This window comes from Psammomys obesus, unplaced genomic scaffold (assembly GCF_907164565.1).
Source record: "Psammomys obesus unplaced genomic scaffold, mPsaObe1.curated_primary_1811, whole genome shotgun sequence".
Taxonomy (NCBI): domain Eukaryota; kingdom Metazoa; phylum Chordata; class Mammalia; order Rodentia; family Muridae; genus Psammomys; species Psammomys obesus.
In genome coordinates, this window is record NW_026592890.1 from 1,761,563 (window position 1) to 1,784,035 (window position 22,473).

At 43.8% G+C, this 22,473-nt stretch overlaps 1 protein-coding gene across 8 annotated transcripts in view; it reads right to left on the reverse strand.

Annotated features, from left to right (window-relative positions):
* The window catches only part of Syne1 (spectrin repeat containing nuclear envelope protein 1), a 461,163-nt gene that overhangs the window by 125,390 nt on the left and 313,300 nt on the right, over nucleotides 1-22,473 (reverse strand). For 4 of the 8 annotated variants that reach the window (XM_055615897.1, XM_055615898.1, XM_055615896.1 and 1 more), the window contains 5 exons: nucleotides 19,876-20,082; nucleotides 17,120-17,293; nucleotides 12,473-12,664; nucleotides 4,518-4,652; nucleotides 3,453-3,562 (listed from right to left, as the gene is read on the reverse strand). In XM_055615897.1, the coding sequence (XP_055471872.1) occupies nucleotides 3,453-3,562; nucleotides 4,518-4,652; nucleotides 12,473-12,664; nucleotides 17,120-17,293; nucleotides 19,876-20,082 (818 nt within the window). The remainder of the gene's footprint in view (nucleotides 1-3,452; nucleotides 3,563-4,517; nucleotides 4,653-12,472; nucleotides 12,665-17,119; nucleotides 17,294-19,875; nucleotides 20,083-22,473) is intronic. The other 4 variants (XM_055615901.1, XM_055615895.1, XM_055615894.1 and 1 more) reach the window with 4 other exon arrangements.

The window sequence follows — 22,473 nt, forward strand, 5'->3', positions numbered from 1 at the left end:
AGAAAGAAAGAAAGAAAGAAAGAAAGAAAGAAAGAAAGAAAGAAAGAAAGAAAGAAAGAAAGAAAGAAGAGAAAGAGAGAGTAATGAGACAAATAACCTATTTGGTATTAACAGACCCGGCCTCAACAATTAGAACAAGATTATCTTAGTCATTGGCTTACACCTTTAAAAATATAAATTTAAATAGAAATATTGAGACTATACTAGGAAGGCACATTGGAAAGCTGTATATATGAATAACGAACACATAAATACTACAAACACGTTGAAAATGTCCAAGTGTGAAATGAAATAATCGCGACCTTCAGATTCAGGAAGTGTGATCACAGACTAGGATCCTTTGACAAATAGCCTATAAACGGGTTCAAAAGTGCTTGCCTTGACATGCATGGCTTCCTTCCCCGGCACGCAGAAAGCAGGAAAGGGAAGCAGAATGGCTGTGACACCTGGTAACGTGCGCCACATCTTTCTGAGCCTCAGTTTTCTCAGCATGTGAACGAACATGGCATCCATGCTGTGCAGTTTTGAAAGTTAAACAGAATATATGGGACACCTATAGCTCTGTGATAAACGGCTACCACCCAGTGTGTGAAGGTTAAGAACCTATGTTTCGACATACATTGACCTTAAGAAGTCATGCTTAAAAAAAAAAAAAAAAAAACGCCTCTAACTGTATGGGGAAAACAAAACAAAACAAAACAAAAAAACAAACACTTAAAAAAAAAGAAGGGAGTCTAAAACTTCATGAAAGTCAATTTCTTATTGTATTTTCTTCTGTGTTAGTTACAGCGCACACATCTCCATTTATTATGTTTGAACGAAAATTCAGTATCAAACCAAAGGGGGAGTTACCATCCATATTCTTATATTTCATCACTGACACATAGAAAAAGAGCAGTAAATTAGTTTTAAATTAGGACATAGTCTTTTCATTTCTCATGGGAAAATATTCTTTCATGTCAGTGAATTCCCGGTTGGTTTTCCATTGCAGCCTTAGAAGGACTTTGTAGCCTAGGGACTTGGCAAGAGCACGCAAACTGGACCCACTTACACTGAAGGGTAACTTTTCTAAGGAATTTATATAACCATTGAAGAACTTGTGAGTGGTGTTTCTTAAGTGAATTGTCTACAGAAAGCTAGCACAGCAGGATACATTTCTTTTTACGTGAGTTTAATATTTGAAAGAGCAACTTGTAGATGGTTATCTGTCCTCTGGTTTCTAGCCAATGCTGAAGGGCCAAGGAGAAGGGAGGGAAAAAAAAAAAAACAACAGCAACAGTTTTTAACCGCAAGGAAGTTGCACAAGATTCCCACAGCTCTTTTGTGGAACCGACTGCCTGCCAAGCAGGGGGCACTAGCTGTCTCCTCTGTGAAAGCAGAGATGGGAAAGGCACAAGACTCTCTGAGGGCTGTGTGGACATCTTAGAGGACGGAGGAGCTGAGAGAGTGGACAGGCTTGGCTCTGCTGGCCTGGAGAAGGAGTGTCCCCTTGTTTGGGGCTTCAGTGCTGATGTGTCTTAAAAACCTTATAGATCTTTTTAGACATAATGGACAGTAGCAATTGCTTTAGTTCTTTTGTGACTTAACGCAGCTTTCACAGTCTTAGGGTGACGTAAATGTGATAACTTGCATCCCATAATAGATACACATATTGACCCTGAGAAGCACAGTGCCGGTGTTGCCTAGACTACAAAAATAGTTTAGTGCCCAGTCTGCTATCTCCAGACTTGTATTATTCACACTTGGATGTTCTGATCCATGTGGACAAGATAATTTCATTTAATTCACACTGTCTTTCAGTTGCCACATGTGAGATTTCTGATAGCAGGATATGATTTTGCTAAGATTACAGATACATACATTTTCCTTGGTGCTGGTAGGTACTCCTGCCTTTTCAATTATTTGACATTAAAAATAATATTGTATCACATCTTTCTAACATCTACTCTATGTTTTATATTATTTCTTCTGAAAACAATGTTTAGGATTGGGAAAAGCCAAGGTGCTTGCTAAGAGACATGAGCAAATCACAGCATAGACTACACACAGACACACAGACACACAGACACACAGGCTTTACGGAAACCTTTAAAAAAAAAAAAGTGTTTCAGAGCTGGGTAGTGGTGGCACACAGATTTAATCCCAGTACTTGGGAGGCAGAGGCAGGCAGATCTCTGAGTTCCAGGCCAGCCAGGACCACAAGGTATATTCTGCGGAAGCCAGAGTTACACAGAGAATACCTGTCTCAAAAAAAAAAAAAAAAAAAAACAACAACAACTGTTTTTCTGTGTACCATTATCAAAGTGTTTTGGAATGGTAGTTGCTGCTTATCATTCTATCTGTATAATAAGCAAGCCAAGGCCCCCGGTGAGTGGCTAGAAATACTGTTGTCCCACCGGCTAGTGTAATATACATTTTGGGTTCTTTTAAAACTCAGTTATGTCATGTAAGTGTGTTTTTGTTTTGACCCCGAGCGCGGGATTTTTCGTTGAGGCTTCAGTTTGTCCACAGCCGATAACTGGTCTCTGTCAGCTGGTAGCGGCCACTGAGAGGGGCTTGGTCTAGGGCTGCAAGGAATAGGAATACGAACCCAGAGAGAGACAAGGTGGCATGTGGTAGTGGAGGTGGCAGCTTAGAGAAAGCGGCAACGCGTGATGCTGTAGCGGCTTGGAGGAGATGGAGGAGACTGCTTGCTTGCATTTGCTGTTGACAGAGATTGCTGTAGCCCCTAAGAGCCCATCAACCCTAAACAGCTGGAGAAGTAAAGAAATCTGTGCCCCTCTCCCCACTAACCTTCTCTCTCCTGCCTAGGGTTGGGAGGTTGGAAGGAAGAGGCTTTAAGGAATCTCGAATAAAATAGAGTTGAAAAACAAGTGCTACAGGCTACAGGCCTTTAACTTTGCACTCTGAAAATAAGAACCTCCTGTTTAGAGATTCCTCTCCCTGTCTTTTCTTCTAATAGATTTATTTTTCTGTGTGTATGACTTTCAAAAAGTCCACTCCAAACCCAGTCCCCAGTCTCAAAAACATGTAGAAATGATAGGAAAAGACCTATCAAGAAGTCACATCTCTTAGCTTTCACATACACCACATTGTTAAAAGAATGTTCTGGAAGAGTTTTTGAGAGGGAAATGCCGCTCTGTGGTTAGGTATAATCCAGCTGGTAATATAGATTCGATTTGATAATGCATTTCCCATTTGACTCAGAAAATGAGTGTCCCTGGGGGTAGATTATATCCAGGAAGGAAAGATGACTGCAGGAAGGTAGTCATTATTACTAGCTAGTTTTCTAGCCACACAACAAAATGCTTGGCACTGCAAGAGCATTTCATATCCCAGAGTGAAAGGCTGTGAGTACCTTGTGTGGATGATTGGAAACTATGGGGTGAGGTGCCAAATTTTTCAAAAGACAGGGAAACACAAGAAGAGAACGTTGCAGTTTTAGAACATACCCAAGTCCACCTGAGCCTTCTGCAGCAGAATGCTGGGTCAGAATCTCCTCTCCACGGCTAGCTACTGAGCGGAGCAGGCTTTTCTGCTCAGCCAGCTCCTGTTCAAACTCCTGCACAAATGCAAACACAGTTGTCACTTCAGAGAACTGTCACTGCTCTTTATCTAAAGAATATCTCTGCACAGTGTAGAAGGAACAGTTTAGGCAAATTCTCTTGTTCTGATTAAGTGTCTGGGAAAAGCAACTGGAACAGAAAAGTTTTGCTGGACTACGGTGCCCCCATGTGGTAAAACACATTCCTTTCTTTCAAAGTCAATGCTGCCTTGAGCTAGCCAGGACAGACTCCTTACATGCATTAGTTCAGGACACTCTTATATTTATTATCAACTGATCTGGTTTGGACTCATTCACAGTAAATGAGTTTATGCTTTGACATGAGAAGATACTCTTGTATGCCTTTTTCACAGAGTTTCTTAAAAAATATTTATCAACAGAAATCATTTGAATCATAACCATTTACAATCTGATCTTGTAAAGCGTCTAGCAGAAAGTAAAAACCACATTTCATTTCTTTAAAAAAAAAAAAAAGGTATTTTGAGCTCTGCCCATTCTTAGAGGCCAATCTGGGATTTTTTTTTTTTTTGTTTGTCTGTTTGTTTTATAGCAGAATAAGTGCAAACAAGGTCAAATCAGAAAGCAAAGTGTTCCTCAGGAGGCAAATTACAGAGGAACCATATCACTGTATACACACACTAGCTCTGTAAGGAGGAGCCATTCCACCATCCGATCAGATGTGGGGAAGCATGCTGAAAATGCTAGCTATGCCTTGCTTCATCTAGAAATAAGGTAAATTCAAGCAGTGAAGAACTGTGTCAATGCTGGGAGGTGTCACCCAGTGGAACACTGGTCTGGCCTGGGCTCCATTCCCAGCATTGAAAACAAAAACAGAACAAAACTACCTCAACAAAAACTGTGGCCATAGAAACCTCTCTCCCCCCTCCCCCAACACACCCCAGTTCTTCTCATGGCAGAGCTGCCCTCTAGAGGAAGGGGGAAAATGCTTTACTTTTTGCTGCTGGAGGCTGCTCTGCCTTTGGTGAGTCCGTGTGGTGCGGGCTTGAGCCAGCCATTCCTGTACGCCAGGGCTCTGGGTGGCTGTGAGGTCAACATCGTTTTCCTCTTTCTCTTGTGTGGCTCCCTGCTTCGAATAAAATGAAACAGGAATCAAGGGCCATACCGCCCGCAGGGAAACCTCATCCCAGTGCAGAAAAGACCACTTTGGTGTGGTTTGTATAATGATCTCAAACCACCACCATTTGGATATTACACAACTTTTTTTTTTTTTAAACATGAAGCACATCTAAGTTGTGACATTTTTAGGAGCAAGAAGAATAAACAGATGATTATGCCCAGAATCATTTATAAGGAAGCCCATTTTTCCCAAAGTAGTCATCAAATATTATTCTAAACGCTTTCCCAAAAATTTGAAACTCTACCCTTTTATGAACTTTTTAAAGTCACAGAAAGGTAAAATGTTGCCTAGATGATCATTATATGTCAAAATTTGCTGCCTTTCCTCTAAAAGCTTCACCCTGCCCCCACTTCTGTCCAGATCACGTGGTATCTATCCACAGTGGGCACAACAGCCGGTGCTTGCTTCTCAAAGAGTTTTCTAGGTCCCCAACCAAAGACACCAACGCCTCTGAGAGACGGTAAGTCCATGGTTGAGGTCACATTCTAGAATTCAGGAAGAAGAGCAAGACATGATGGCCAACCCTGACTGTCAGCTTGGCTGGGTGGAGGATACATAGGAGAACAGTAAGGCACATGTCTCCCCCTCTGTTAGATCATGAGGGCTCTGACCCAATCCGTGCTTTTAATCCACCCATGGATTCAAAAATCTAAGTAGACTATCAGGAAATGGTGGAACAAGGTAAAAAGCAGCTCAAGGGTGGCATTTGAAGGGTATTTTACTTATTTATTTACATTTACAATTATTATTATTATTATTTTGCTTGCCGGAGTTGAAAAGCTTTGCTTTGCTGTGCCCTTAAGTAATGATGTCCCTGCCTTACCACTGATGTTAACAGCTGGCCATGAAGCCAAACCTCTGAAAACACAAGGAAAAATAAATATTCCATTCCTGAGGCACTTCTGTCAGGCATTTAGTCACAGTGCTGGGACACTTCATAAAAACCAAAAAGAGCTTTAGAGACAGCTGAATATCTTCTGCTCCTCGCCACCTCCACCCCACCCCACCCTGTAGCCTCTTACACTTAGAAACACACAGCAAGAGCTTCCATATGGTTGAACATCCTCTGCCTGCTCAACCTCCCTGCCCAACACCACCACAGCCTAGCCTCTTCAGCTCTTCTTTCAAGAGTTGCAGGAAGTGGTCAACCACGGGAACAATGGTGGTTGGCAGAGCACTTCAAGAGGCAGGAAGCCTTTACTCTCCCCAACCACTGACAAGAATGCATTTGGAGCCTACCACAGAGGGTCTCTGAAAGACCCTACCCAGCAGGGTATTGAAGCAGATGCTGAGACTCATAGACAAACTTTGGGCAGAGTGCAGGGAATCTCATGAAAGAAAACGGGGGGTGGGGGGCTCCACAAGGAGAGCAACAGAACCAAAAAATCTGGACACAGGGGTCTTTTCTGAGACTGATACTCCAACCAAGGACGATTCATGGAGATAACCTAGAACCTCTGCACAGACATGGCAGCTCAATGGCCAAGTGGGTTCCCTAGGAAAGGGAACAGGGACTGTCTCTGACATGAACTCAGTGGCTGGCTCTTTGATCACCTCTCCCTGAGGGAGGAGCAGCCTAATCAGGCCACAGAGGAAGACCATGCAGCCAGTCCTGATGAGACCTGATAGACTAGAGTCAGAGGGAAGGGGAGGAGGACCTCCCTTATCAGTGGACTGGGGGAAGGGCATAGGAGGAGATGAGGGAGGGAGGAAGGATGGAGTTGGAGGGGATGAGGGAGGGGGCTACAAATGGGATACAAAGTGAATAAATTTTAATAAATAAATAAATTAGGGGGGAAGGCCACGCTAACTGGAGTTGGTGGTTTAAACAATAAATTAAAAGTTTAAAAAAGGGCCCATAGCAGTTTGGTGTCCAAGTGGGTTACATAGTAATGGGAAGAGGGACTGCCTCTGACATAATCTGATTGGCCTGCTCTTTGATCACCTCCCCCTGAGGGGGGAGCAGCCTTACCAGGCCACAGAAGATGACAATGCAGCCACTCCTGATGAGATCTGATAGACTAAGATCAGAAGGAAGGAGAGGAGGACCTCCCCTATCAGTGGACTTGGGGAGGGGCATGCGTGAAGAAGAGGGAGGAAGGGTGGAATCAGGAGGGGAGGAGGGAGGGAGGGGCTTATGGGGGGATACAAAGTGAATAAAGTATAATTAATAAAAAAATAAATAAATATTAAAAATTGGGTAATTTTTGTTTTTGAAAAAAAAAGTTTAAAAAAGGGTGTCAAGTTGGAGAGAGATTGTGAGCATCCTGGGGCAGTAGAGGAGGGGAGTAAGACGTGGGCATGATCAAGACAAACTGTACACTGTATATATGTATAAAAGTTTCAAATATTAAGCAAAAATGTAAAAAGTTATAGAAATTAAAAATATAAAAATGCTTATAAACTAAGTGTATAAAGAAGGCAAGGCCTACCTATTAATCCCCTAGACTTGAATTAATTCTTGAACTCCTGATTCGTGAATGACTGCTATTCAAAAACATCTATTTATATACTTCTGTATAATAAATAGTTCCCAGCGGCCTGGAGGCAAAGGCAGGTATACATCTGTGAGTTCAAGGCCAGCCTGTTTTACATAGCAAATTCCAGGATAGCCAGGGCTACATAATAGAGAAACCCTTTCCTCTGACAGCCGCCCCTCCCCCACAATAATAAATAGCTCCTGTTCCAACAGGAGTTTTTCAGTGCCCTTAAAATTAGCATGATAAATTGGGCAGCAATGGTATACACCTTTAATACCAGTACTGAGGAGGCAGAATAGGGTGAATCTCTTAAGTTCAAGGCCAGCCAGGGCTACACTGAGAAACCCAGTGTGGGAGGGGATTAGCATAATTAATTGTCATTAACTGTGGGCACAGTGCTAGCTATGCTACAAATTCAAAAAGCTACCTGGGGGTTTTAAAGAGCCTTGGTGTGATAATTACAAGGGACAATCCTCCAACAAGCGGAGGTCTCGCTTTATTTCATGACTGCCCAGCCCACCCACTGCCTTGTTGCCGCTTTGGTAAAGTCTGGCTAGGGAAAAAAGCAGGAAAGCACTTTCTTATCACACAGACAAGCTTCTGGCATCCATTATTCTAATGGTATGCAAAAAGTCCAACTAGCCTCGTGCTTCATCCTGAGACCAGTTAAGAGCAGTTAAGGATCAGGGCCTGTCTTTCTGCTCCACTGCATTTATATGTGAAGGGATGCGTCAGAAGTTCTTCACACCGTCTATCCACTAAACACATACTGTGCATCAGACACTGCCGTAGGAACTCAGAGAGCCAGGCACGAGGCAGCCAGACAAGGGCCTGGCGGGGAGGCCGAAAACTGACGGAAAAGTAAGAAACCTTGCACAGACTTAGGAGAGCGCATCTCACACTCCAGCTATGGCTCCACTATGGCTCCAGCTATGGCTCCACCATGGCCCCACGCAGAAACATAACTGAGATCAGCATGGAAGAGGCCATCACGGCTACAGTCTGTTGAGAGAGACAGCTGAGTCATCCTGCTATCAACTCTGAAGCTGACTGGACCCCAAGTAGGAAGGCAAACAGGGTCCACCATGCCAGTTCACCATCCTGTCTAGAGATGCCCTGCTTTCTCTTAGTTCCAGCATTCTAACTTGGCACTCCTGGGAAAGGGCTTTGGCTTTCTATACTTGTGTTCTGTTTCCTGCAATCTCATGATTCATGGTTGTACATGCTATTTTCATGTCAACTTGACATAAGCTAGAATCATCCAAGAGGAGGAAATCTCAATCAAGAAAATGCCTCCCTAAGACAAGGCTGTAGGAAAGTCTGTGGGGCATTTTCTTAATTAGTAACTGATGTGGGAACCAATATTAGTAATCAGGCAGCTCAGCCATCAGCCCCAGGAACCTGGCCATAGCAGAACACTGTCATCACCAGCCTGACACCCTTTCCGGCCGCCAGGAGCCATGGGTCAGTGTCTGAACATGCAGTGTTGCGACAGCTTTAGACAGCTGCAAAGCACACACCTACCTCCTGTGCATGCTCAGAGTCACCTTATAAAAGAACCCGTCTTCTTTCCCTCCCTCTCTCCTTCCTGCCACTTCTCCCAGAAGCCACTTCTGTGTTCCCCTCCCCTAATAAACCTGTCACAAGGCCTGCCTTGTGGTGTGACTTCTTGGATTACATCATCTAGCTCTGCTGCCTAAAACCCAACAGCCAACCCATTGTGGGTGGTGCCATCCCTGGGCTAGTGGTTCTCGGAGTGCTATAAGAAAGCAGGCAGAACAAACCATGAAGAGCAAGGCCACTCCTCATGGCCTCTGAATGCATCAGTTCCTGCCTCCAGGTTCCTGTCCTGATTGAGTTCCTGACCTCCATGATAAAATGTGATTCAGGATCCATAAGCCAAATAAATCCTTTCCTCCCAAAGGGCCTTTGGTCATGGTGTTTCATCACAGCAATGGTAGCCCTAAGACAATGGTGTGATGACTGAGATGACGGTCTATCTCTTCGTCTCTGAACCTTGGAGTCCCTGCTCTACAGTGTAAAAGAAATAGTCTACATCCCTGTACCAGCTCCTGTGTTGTAGGCATGTACTTCCTTTCCCTGAACGGCAACTGGAGAAGGCAGAGCAGGTGAAGGACTTTGGCCTAAAAGATGCTATTTGTATCTTGCAACATGTTTGGAATGGGTGATCCATCATACCTCCCCCACTAAATGTCTCTCCTTCCCAGGAATTTCTCCTAAAGTTGAATAATAGTGATTTTCTGGAAAGTACGGTTTAGGTGAGTGGGATTTTAGCACAGGAGACCGAAGAACACCATCAATTTCAGAATGAACTCTCAGAGAGCCCAGCTCATTCATGAAAGACAGAGAAAATGGGTTAGATAGGAGCCTTGCAGAACACAAGACACACAGTGACATTAAGGAATCAGCATAGCAGAGTGAAGTCCCCAACCACGGTCATTCCCGCTGACAGAACACTGGTCATGACCTTTGCCTTTTCTCTTGGGATCCAGGCCACTTCCTCCCTGCTATTTAAGTCAGCTAAGGTTTGCTTTCCAGAGCCCGTCTAGAAGATCCCTTTAGAGACTCCTCACAGAACCCACTCCCAATTCTGTATGGGCTATTCTTCTTGGACTGCCAGAGTGTCTTTCAAATCAAATCATTTATAAAGACAATAGTTGGAATGGGAGCCATTGGAGCCACTTATGTACAGATGGACTCTCGGGTTCTGAGACTTCATCTGTGTAGAACACAGCTTCAGATGAAACAAACAAACAAAAAACAGCATCAAAAATGGTCACGTAGGATGTGTTTTTTCTATTGCTGTATTGTTTCTTTCGGTTAGATTTTTTCTGACTCATTTAGTCACTTTGAAAGCTAAGACTGGCCCTCAGAGAGCAAAAAAATGATTAAGAATCCACTTTGAATTTCAGTTCCTTCTCCCTGGGGTAAGGCAGCACTGGCCGCAGCAACGCCACCTGTAAATTGCTATTCAGGGGTCTGTTGAACAGGTTTCCATGTTGCCTTGGGAGAAGAAGTGAGAGTGTTTCTGTTGCCAGAGATGCACTGTGTAGGGCTACCTAGGATATTTAGTTTGGAAAAGTAGAACAGTCACCATTTTTCCTCCTAGAATATTCCTTAGAAAAACAGTGAGAACTGGGAAATGTTAAGCTGAGATCAGCCATTTCATTATAAAGCAATTTTCTATTGATATAGGGTGAATTCTATGCTACTTTTATAGGTGACGTTGTGCAAAAATGACCCAAGTTTCTTATGCAGACAGACACCTTCTAATTCAAGAAATATTTTAGCATATCCTTAAGTCTTCATTGCTTCATGCCTTCCTGGGAGAAATGGAGAGACTGGGTCTTCACTGATACCACACCAGTTACTTTGTAAAACAACAAAATCAAACAAGTGGGGCAACAGACATTATACGCCACACATATTACAATAGCACGGAGAAATACAGGTTAAGTGTGCAGTTCTTGGCCACACAGTAAATGCTGAGATCCGCAGGGCATCTGATCCTGGGGTAGGAAAGCAGAGGAAGCATGGGAAGGTAAAAGGAAGGAAGGAAGGAAGGGAAGGGAAGGGAGGGAGGGAGGGAGGGAGGGAGGAAGGAAGGAAGGAAGGAAGGAAGGAAGGAAGGAAGGAAGGAAGGAAGGGGAAGGGAAGGGAAAGGAAAGGAAAGGAAAGAAAGAGCAGGGCAGGGCTCCTGTGTCCTTTTCCATTTGTCTTGTGCTATGACTGTTATTTGACCTTCAGTTCTATCCTACTCCAACTGTGGGTATAGGCTTACCATGTAACTCCTCTATTCCTGACCAGCACAATGGTCTTCCACACCCTCACAGTTAACACTAAAGTCTCTAAGACTCCTGTGATGTTGTCTCAGGTCCTTTGTTATCATTGGAACCTCATCCCCACTGTGATATTAACTGGAAGGACCAAGGAAGGTGACAATACTGGATTTAACCTTGCTAAAGAGGAGATCCCAGGAAGCCAGCTGCCTCTACTTCCCTACGAGGATACAGGGGGAAGACTGTGAATTGGCAGAGAGCCCTCACTGGACACTGAAGCAGCTGGCATCTTTATCAGACTTCCAGGAGTCCAGATCAGTGTGCAGTCTCTTTGTTGTTTCTATAGTACTTGGTTTGTGGAAATTTTGCTAGAGCCAACTAAAGTGCTAGAGACACAGCTTGGTCTCATTTGTCTCTGTTACTCCTGTTGTGTTGTGCAGGCAGTTCAACTGGCCTTCCCTCGGGGACCTTGAGGGTCCTAACAGTGTCCTATGTCAGTACCTACGTCCTATGACATCATCTGGGTCATGTACATAGTGACCTGTCGGCCACTCCCTCACTCTCTTGCTCTTCCGCTCCTTGCTTTCTCTCCCCTCTCTCTGTCAGGGCACCCTTCCCCCTGCCATGTCTCTCTCTTCCTCTCTCTCTCCATCTCCATCCAATAAATTTCACTGAATTTAAGATTGGTTGTGTGCACAGCATTTTTATATAAATACTAACAACTCTACTACAGGTACATTGGCTTTGGACAGACAGAGCGTAATCCATCTCGGCAGTCTTCACACTAGCTTTCCCTTTGACTAGACTCTTAAAGTATGGGACAAATATAGTAAAAATAAAAGTACATGTGTGCTACCTATCACAACAAATTTAAATCGATTAAACATGTCCTTTAGAAGTATGAGATGAATATCTACAACCAATGACTAAAATCAGATATATAAGAAAAAAAATCTAAAATATAAGGGCACAGAGATGCTGAAATAAAAAGAAAGTTGAGACATAGGTCAGGCAAACAATGCCCAGAAACTCCAACAATGTAAAATAAAATTGACCATCAGGAATCACAGTGTTACAGGGGGAGGACTCATTCACCTGGCGTAAGGGAGGATTTGAATGCAGAAACCACACACAACAGTCTGAATACACCTAGAGTGGACTGGAAGAGGAATCCAAACAAAAGCACATTCAGCACAGCAGAGCTTCGCGCTCAGACCTGTGTGTCAATCCATGCTAATAGCCTAGCTGCACACCCAGACCAAAGCAGAACGTAAGTGAACAAAGTTCATATGTTGGTGGAAGCAAGCACGTACATAGGTGCATTTCAGCCTCCAACATTTTTTTCTCTGCTGACACACTCAGAGACGTATGTGGGGAGGGTGTGACGGATGGCCCCACAGCCAGGCTGCGGGTGGCTACGGGTAGCCGGGCAGCCTGGTAGCCTGGTAGCCTCGGGTAGCCTCGGGTAGCCAAGGATAGCGGAGCTCACCTGCATGCTGAGCTGCCTGTCGTGCAGGGCCCTCTGCAGCTCCAGCAGGCTCCCCTTGAGCACCCTCAGCTTCACAGCCAGCTGTTCCGCCTCATCTTTCGTGTAAGCCTTGCCCTCCAGCAACAGGTTCTCGTTGTGCACAGACAGCTGCGACAGGGCTACCACTTTCTGCTCTATTTCCACAAGCATGTTCTGGAACAAGAGGGAGAGGGGAAAATTCGCACGTCTTGCCAGCCCCTGGAGACCATTTCCAAGCTCAACTTTCAGGAGTCACTTCTCACGAAAGCAGGTCTCCATGGCTCTTTCTACTTTGAAGAAGGATATGCTTCTTGGGGGTGGGGGTGGGGAGGGGATTGCCTGTACTTACCTTTTCTCTTTCTTTAAATATTAGATTCTTTATACTTAAAAATACATTGGATAAAACATATCAACAGCACATTTGGTACAACCAACAAACACAAAGAAAGGCCCCTGCCTGAATGCTATGCCCTAATTAGCCCCATTATCTTAATATTAGATTAGTGATGTTGGTAAAATTATCACACAGTAAACGTCTTTTGTCAATTTAAAGAGAAATTTCTTTCAAAACATTGATTTTGAAGACCACGCTGCCTAAGGACTTGCAATCCTCCTGCCTCAGCCTCCTTAGAGATGGGATTATAGGTTTTATGAAACCACGATCAGCTTCATTCTGTCCTCGTCATCATCATCTTTTTAAAAATATGACACATTTTGATCTTACATTTGAAAATATTTTCCTCATTTCCACAACAAATATTGAAGTTTTTCCTCCAGGAATGGGACTAGACAGAAAAGAAATGGAAAATAATCTCCTTCTTTAAAAGTTAGAACTTTCATAAAACCAGAAAAAAAAAGACTAAAAATATAATAGACCATAAATCATTTTATTTTCTGCATAAATTACTTTGTTTTTATATCATTTGCCTTTAAACTCTTTGAAATGGAGGTCTCTGGCGGTTTGAATGAAAATGGCTCCCATATGAGCCTGTAATCCCAGCACTCTGGAGGGAGAGGGAGGCGGATCTCTGTGAGTTTGAGGCCAGCCTGGTCTACAGAGTGAGTCCAGGACAGCCAAGTATATACAAGTGGCCTTGTTGGAGAATGAGTATGTGTGTTGGGGAGGTGAGGAGTCAGAAGCTCAAGTTAGGTCGAGCAGCTCACTGTCTCATCCTGCTATCTGTGGATCCAGATGTAGAACTCTCAGCTCCTTCTCCAGCACCATGTCTGTCTGCACATCACCATGCTTCCTGCCATGATGATAATGGACTAATTCTCTGAACTGGATGAAATGTTTTTCTTTGTAAGAGTTGCCATTGTCATGGAGTCTCTTCACAGCAAGAGAACTCCTAAGAGAAGGTCCTACGCTGTTATTCAACCAGACAATTTATTAATAACAAAAATGCTTTCTTTCTCTTTAGGAACTAGAGGTTATTGCCATTTTATCAACTCTTAAAAATAAAATTTCATACAAAAAAAAAAAAAAAGCTAAAGCAATGAAGGCGCAAAGCTTTCACTAAAATGGAGATTAAAGGATGCTCTCCCAAGGATTATTTCTGAGAAACGAATGTATTCCGGGTAGGGTTGGTCTGGCATTGCAGGTCATTTAAAATCAAAAGTGACTGAGGAGATTGGCATGCAAGAGTTTCTGGGTCTGACTGCCACCACGGGATAAAGCAGGGCTGCAGTGCAGAGCCGGAATCCCAGAGTACGGACTCCCGAGAACATGAAGCCCAAGTCAGCCTGGGCAACGACGTGGGATCTTACATCAAAAGAAAAGAAAATTAGAAAAAGTAATATAATTATGAACTCAATGAAGATCTTATTAGCCTACATGTACTTTTCACCACAGGGAAAGTAGGCCTCACATGAGCAAAGGCTCCAGGCCCACAAAAGCCATCATGTGTCTTCCTTCCTTCCTTCCTACCTACCTGCCTGCCTATCTTCCTGCCTACCCTCTTTTTTTTTTTTTTCTTCTAAGACATGGTCACTAGGGAACCCTGGCTGGCCTGGAACTCTCCATGTGGACCAGGCTGGCCTTAAACACCTAGAGATTCTCTCCTGTACTCTCCCAAGTGCTGGGATTAAGGGTGTACACCACAAGGCCCAGCATGTGACTCCAACCCCAAGGGACAGCCAATTTTAATTATGAAGTAGATACTTAAATTCAAAAGATTTTCTTTAACGTTTTCATATTAAATTTTAAGTTTATCAGGGTCTAGATTATAACTGGATTAATGTCTATATCTTAAATGATTTAAAATAAATATCAGATTTGAGAGCTCACGCTGATTGGTTTGCTTAGCTATAGTGCATACGCCTCTAATTCCTTAACATATGATGAAAATGCATCTCCCTGCCTTGCAAATGTCCTGAGCTGCATTGTCAGAATAATGTCATCTATGGTGCATTGGGTTTTCCATCCGAGAGAGGGCGTGGCAACAATAATCTAACACAAGTCTGAAGCTCTAGTTTAAATGTTAATTTCAAGCCCTAAAAGGAAACATTAAAATAGATTACACAACTCTCTGACAGAAAAAAAGAGGCTAGGAATAATAGAAAACATCACATCTAGTTGTTTAATCTTCACCATCAGGACAGAGAACAACTCTGATGAAATACGGAGCAGAGTCTTAGAAGTTTTAAGGCATTGCATGATCTAAGTGGTAGTGCTCAGTATCATAAGCCTCAAAATATGGACAGGAAAGACCACTGTGGTACACTATACATTAAGAAGAAAGTGGAGAAGCAGAAGGAGAAGAAGGAGGAAGAGGAGGAGGGGAGGAGGAGGAGGAGGAGGAGGAGGAGGAGGAGGAGGAGGAGGAGGGGAAGAAGAAGAAGAAGAAGAAGAAGAAGAAGAAGAAGAAGAAGAAGAAAGTAGATTAGCTAATGCTATTGGCATATCTCTTTTGATGCCACATGGGTGAAATATGAAATTGTGCTCACTGATGTTTAGCCCTGCAGATTGGGCAGGGTTTTCTGGACATTGTCTTGTTACATATTTTTTTTTTCATTTCTTTTGTTTGTTTGTTTCTTTTTTTTTTAATGTGTATGGGGTTTTTGGCTGTGTGTTTATCTGGCACCACATATACGCAATGTCTCAGGAGGCCAGAAGACGGCATCAGATTCCCCAAGAGTGGGGTTAGAGCAGAGTTACAGATGGGAGTAACTGGGTGCTGGGAATTGAATTCTGAACCTCTGGAAGAGCAGCCAGTGCTCTTAGCTGCTGAACCACCTTCCCCGCCCCTTAAATGAATGATTTCAGGCATATTTCAATCACATGTGAATATAATATGTTGGTAATCATGAAGTTTGAGGGTAGGCACACAAGTTCACCATTTCTTGCTCTACTGGATCTGGATTGCCTTCTACAGGCTGGTACGCTAAAAGCATGGTCTTCAGTGCTATTCGGAGGGTACAGAAACCTTCAGGAAGTGGGGTCCTGTGGGAGACTGTAAGTGCTTAAGTGGACTGTGGGTGCTTCTCTTTCTCTTTTGCACCAAGCAATGAGATGAGCAGGGTTCTTCTGTGTGCTCCTGACATGCTGTACTATGCTGTCTCAAACAATGCTGGAGTGCATGCATGAAACCTCTCAACAGTACAGAAAGGAACCTTTCTTCTTAAGTTGATTGTCTCAGCGATTTCGTTACAGTAGCAAGAAATCGGTATAAGTATCCATAATAAATAATACCAATAAAAACCACTGTGTAAGGCTGTTATAGCTCAGTGATAGGGGCCTTGTCTAGAATGCATGAGGCTTTAAGTTTAATCCCTGTTACATCTTGAGGAAAAAAAGAAAAGAAGAAAAAGAAAGGAGGGAAGGAAGGAAGGAAAAAATCAAGGTTGACGATATTTTAAGGAGCTGGAGATATGGCTCAGCAGTAAAGCACCTGGGTTTGATTCCCAGCATCAAACCAAAGCTCAAACCAAGTCCCATACACTTTTATGAAACAGCTCTGAACCTTTGTGACCTTTATGAAGCTCCCTCCTAATCAGTTATTAGAGGCCTGACATGAAAGGAAACACATCACATGTTTGGAAAGACAAGGCAGATTCCCTGTCTCGATAATGTTGGCAATTGTTGACATTTCCCAAGTACCATGTGAGGATAAGATTCAAAACAGCAATTTAGTACCCAGGAAGCTTCCAATTAATATATTTATTTCAGTTTGACTTATTGATACTAATTCTTCTTAGTTAGTATTTATTTTGTTTGTTTATTTGGTTGGTTGGTTGGTTGGTTTGGTCTGGTTTGGTTTCTTGAGACAGGATTTTTCTGTGCAGACCTGGCTGTCCTGGAACTCACTCCATAGACCAGGCTGGCCTCCAACTCAGAGATCCCCTGCCTCTGCCTCTGCCTCTGCCTCTGCCTCCTGAGTGCTTGGATTAAAGGGATTAAAGATATGCACCACCACCACTGGACTACTTTAATGCTGAGACCTTTAACAGAGTTTCCCACGTGTGGTGACCCCCAACTCTAAAATTATTTCGATGCTACTTCGTAACTGTAGTTTTGGTCCTGCTAAGAATCGTGATGTAAATATTTGATATGCAGGATATCTGGCATGTGACCCCCACCCGGGTCATGACCCACAGGCTGAGAACCGCTGCCCTAGCGCTTCTTCGTACCTGGCAGTCCACCAGCTGGGCATCCATGTCCATGGGCTCCTGGGGTGTGCCAAGTGCAACATCCAGGGTAGCCTTCGTGTTGAGCAGCCAGTGGTCCAGCTCATCCGCCTCGCAGCGGTACCTCTGCAGAGCCTGCTCCTGCCTCTGCTCCTCCAGCTGGTCGTTCAGCTTCTCCTGGGGAGTTAGGAGGACCGGGTACATTTTACCCCGTTCATTCAGATGCGGATTTCTCTAACCCATTATCTGGTTTCAATTTGGACATGGCTTTGTGATGTCTATTCTAAGCATCACCTGTTTCAAGTTTGTATAAACAGGCCCACCATTTGTCCTCCGTCTGCCAATAAAACCCCAACTAGCCAATGCTGAGCAACGCAGAGAATAAGGTGAGACATCCAGGTCCAGTGAGGAGAGGAGAAAGAGGAGAGGAAGTAGGAGATGGAGCCACAAGGAAAGGACCTCCAAGCATCAGGAGAAATGAACCCAACCTAGGAGATGATTAAAAAGCAAGGAAGGGGAGAGGACCTCCCCTACCAGAGGACTTAGGGAGGGGCATGGGAGGAGATAAGGGAGGGTGGGATTAGTAGGGGATGAGGGACGGGCCTACAGCTGGGATACAAAGTGAATAAACTGTAATTTATAAATAAATAAATGAATGAATAAATAAATAAATAAATATTTTTATTTAAGTACCACTGTTCTAAAGGAACAAGAAAAAAAAAGTAAGTATAATGTAAAAATTCTAAATGGGAGAAAGCTATACACGTTTAGAGGTTTAGGATGGAATAGCTATTGCTCAGTATTGTGCTCTAGGCTAATTAAATAAATCAGTCTATAAGTGGTTATTTGAATAGATAGTTGGTTAAAGAGTAACTGCTGCTTAACCAGTAATATTAATCAATGTTAATTATTAGTAATTCTTCTCAGTAACACGGAGGAAGCATTGAGCAGTGAAAGCTTGAAGATGCCACAGAACAGAGCAACAGCCTCAAGCCCTGGCTACACACAAACAACTGGGAAACAAAACAAGTACTTAGCCTCAGGCCACATCTCAGAAGACTAAGTCAGGATTCATGTGTAAAGGACCCCTTCTGCCCCTCCACAAATGGATGTACCCACACATGTTTTTTGTAGAGTAGAAATAACAAGATGGAATTAAAAGGTTAACTTCAGGCTGTAAAGGTTAACATTAACATTAATTAAATGTTAATTAATTAAAAGGTTAACCTGTAATCCCAACACTCAGCAGGCAGATCTCTGTGTTCAAGGCCAGTCTGATCTACGAAGCTAGTTTCTAGGACAGCCAGGGTGGTTTTACAGAGAAAATCTGCCTTGGGGGAAAAGAAGTACTCAGGTGCTCCAAATGCCTCGTTTAAAAAACCATATAATTAGTGTTTATTTTTAAATGTATTTACTTTACGTGTGAAAATGTTTTGCCTCTGATAGATTTGTGTACTATGTGCATGCAGGGTGGACAGAGGCCACAAGAGGAGCCCTGAAACTGGTCGTGGGCCACTGTGTGTGTGCTGGGAACCCAACCCACGGCCTCTGCAAGAATTGCCTCTTAACCACTGAGTTCTCTCTCCAGTTCCAAAATTAATGATCTTTAATGAAGATTTAAACATGGAGACTAGTAAGTAGGAAAATGCACTTTAAGTTTATGAAGAATATGAAACAGAAATATGAACTGACTGACCTTGTGGCTAGTCAGTTCAGAACAAGCCTACACCTTCAGCGATGGGGCCATCATAAATGTAATCATGATGCATTCAGTAAATGAAATAATACTTAGTTTATGAGAAATGTAATAAGGAGCACGGTGATGCAAGGACACAAGAAGCCTGACGCTCACAGGGCCCATCTGAAGCCTGCAGCACACCAACGTGTAGAAGCAATTGCATGAACATCGCATTCCCAAGGGCCCATAATTGTAAGAGGGGAGATACAAAGAACAGCTGATTTTTAGCACCTACTATTCTTGCCAAAATCTACCTACCAAGTAATATTTAAATCCAGTAACACAGGCAACGGAAGTGCAAGTCTACACAAGTCTACACGAGTCTACACAAGTCAACACACTTGAACTGGCTAACAGTGAACAGGCTGGCTTATGCTTCACAGCGTCCGTTTTCTTCCTTAGCACAGGCTCTTGTTTAAACACAGCAAACCATTACTCAAATCTACAATTCTGGTCCATGGAGCTCTAGCAGGTACCTGCTTTCCGCATTCTCGGTGTCTCCCATCTGAAGCACCTTCAGAGATAAACCCTGACTGTGTTCTGTGCCCAAGGCCCCTGGTGCAAACACTACCAGCTTCTTAGGACTGGGCAACAGTAAGGCATACTTTCACCCCCATGTCTATTGCAACACTCACAATAGCCACACTATGGAGTCCAACATCAGAGAATGTATAAGAAAAATGCTGTGTGGAGTATGTGCCTGTGCGCACGTGAACACAATGGGATTTCTTTACAGCCTTAAAGAAGGCTATAGTGATATTATTAGAGGAAAGTTGACATGGCCAAAGGTAGTTACACGAATTAAATTACACCGAAAGGATGAGAATATGGATGTAGGCATGCAAAGACATTTGGCAGAGAATGTGTGTGTGTATATAAACGCTTGAAAAAAATGGATATCAAGAGGAGAATAGGAACAAAAACCAAGCAACGCCCGTTCAGTCCACATCCGCACCCAGAAGAACTGCTCACGAAAACTGAAGCTTGATTCAGGACCTGATGCCCCTCAAAGGCTCGTTACCTCCAAAAGCTGCCTCTTGCCGGCCGCTTTCATCCTGATAGTGGACATCCGCTCAGCCAGGACAGTGAGTGTGGACTGGAGGGCTAGCTGTTCCGCAGGGTCGGACTCGGGAGACTCCGCAGCCAGCTCGTCTGCGAGAGATGCCTGGAGCCCATTGATCTCATCTTGAAGCATCTGCACCTCGTCCATCAGGGCCTGTGGGGAAGACTGTGTAATCACGCTCTTGACTGAGGACTCCAGGCTTTGCCACCACACACCCGCTGAGATCATCGACACACACTCATGCAGATGGCACTGATGGAGCCAACAGGACGGCTCCTAGTTCAGCGTTCAGAATGACACCATGAAGCTGAATGCTGGGGATGTTACTAACTCAAATGGCTTTGAACAAATTAATTAGCATTTCTGGTTTCCAACAGACTCCTCCATAACAGGAGAGGAATCTTCAAGTATGTCTGCATTCATTCTCTTCCTTCTGTACCTAACTCTAAAACTTGGGGCTAACTTCCACCGGCTCTCTCCAGGACCCTCGGCCAAGGTTTTAAACGCTTTCTGAGGCTGACCACCTCCAGGGCATACTCCAAACCCAATGTCCTACATTCTCCTTGCACAGTTCAATGGTGTCACCATCATATTCTGTATCTTTAAATAACATTTACAGAATGCTCTCCTTTCGGGACAAGCTCCTTTACTGGCTCACAAAACACCATGTTAGAAGCCCAAACTGACACCACGGTAAAGCTCCCTATCACCAGATGTAAAGCAAGGCTTTTGTCACCATCCCAGGATTTGACAGATAACAACCAAATCCCCAAACTGCATAGTTTCAACTCGCAAGATAACAAAGCTCTCTCGGCTTTAATCCTTAAACAAGAGAGTAATCTAAAGTAACTACTGAATGGCATCTTTTCTGTTCTGCCTCTCAGTCCTGTTCTTAAAAGTGGGAAAAAACCAAACACACATAGAAATGACTAACTCGCTATCTGTTCTTCAATTCTGGCCTAGTTTGTTTTTGAGATATAGTCTTACTCTATAGCCCTGGGTGGGCTAAAACTCATCACATAGACCGGCCTGGCCTAGAACCCAGATACCTCCCTCCTTAGTGTTGGGATTAAAGACCTGTAACACCACACCCAAGCCTGGTTTGGCTTTTGTTTTTGAGACTGGGTTTCTTGTAGCCCAGGCTGGCCCGAAACTCTCTTTATAGATGAGGATGACTTTGATCCTGGTCTTCCTGCCTCCACATTTCAGTGCTGAGTTTGCAGGCGTGCACCACCAATGGCCCATCATTTGCTGGGACTGGACCCAGGGCCTCGTGCATTCTAGGCAGTCACTCTATCTGCAGTTCTATGTCGGTCATTTATCTACCTGCCTACCTCTCTGTCTGTCCGTCTGTCCGTCCGTCCATCCATCCATCCATCTATCTATCCATCCGTCTACCTATCTATCTATCTATCTATCTATCTATCTATCTATCTATCTATCTATCTATCTATCTATCTACCTATTATCTTCTGTTCAGTTTTTTGGAGACCAGGTCTTCACATGGAAATTCCTGTTTAAAAATTAAACTGTTACAAAGCTAGGCACTATAGCAAGGGCAGCTGCGTGGGCCACAGTGAGGAAATGTGCATGATGCTAGCACCTTCGCTTACATGAGTGCATATCTCTTCCACAGACATCACAGAAGCAACGGGGCCTCCTTAGAGTGCACTGCCAACAACAGTAAAATAATACCAAATAATGGATTAAAATATTAAAACTAACAAGAAAAAAAACGTCTCTTCCCTACTTTCATGACCCACCTAACTGTCCAGCTGAATTTTAACTGATTGCTACATGGACAGTATTACACTGACCTAGACAGGAAGTAGGGGCGGGGCTCCCAGGGTCTTCCTTGGCTGTGCATTTCCATGCTGCTGCCATCCTGACCAGGAAACAGCATTCCAAGGTCTTCTGACTTCTTCCCTGCGCTGACCTCCAGGCTTGCCAGCCGCCTTGCTGACATGTACGCTTGCCTGCCCTAGGCTTGCCACCACCTTCAGTAAGCTGCGCTGTGTGGACTGAGATTTAAGCTTGCTCTGTGAGAGAGCTGCTCATATTCAGCTTTGTTTAACACCCCACTGCCCACTGCTCTGCGGATCTCTTCAGTTTCACGCTTTCTCCTGGGTTCTGAAGCCTATGGAGTTTTGTTTTGCGATTTCTTGCTGTTGTTAAGAGGGAGACCTCCTCTGTGGTTGCCTGCTCCATCTCTGATCTTTGCGGGACTCTTGCCTTATCCACATGCATTACTCAAACATTTTGGATGCTGGGTGCCTGTCTCTTTTGGTTCTGTGTATTACCAGTGTCTGCTCTTATGAGGACTGTCTGCTCCACCAGGGTCTTTCCCCTAACAACAAAACAACTTCTTTGATGGTGCCTTTTGATAATAAGAAAATTTTTGTTTTGCTTTTTGATTTGTCTTGTTTTGTTGAGACAGGGTCCCAGTGTGTAGCCCTATCTGTCCTGGAATTCACTATACATGGTCCCTGATGACCCCAGCTTGCTTCTATCCCACGGAGAACCAGCTTTGCTGGGATTAAAGTTGTGTGCCACCAT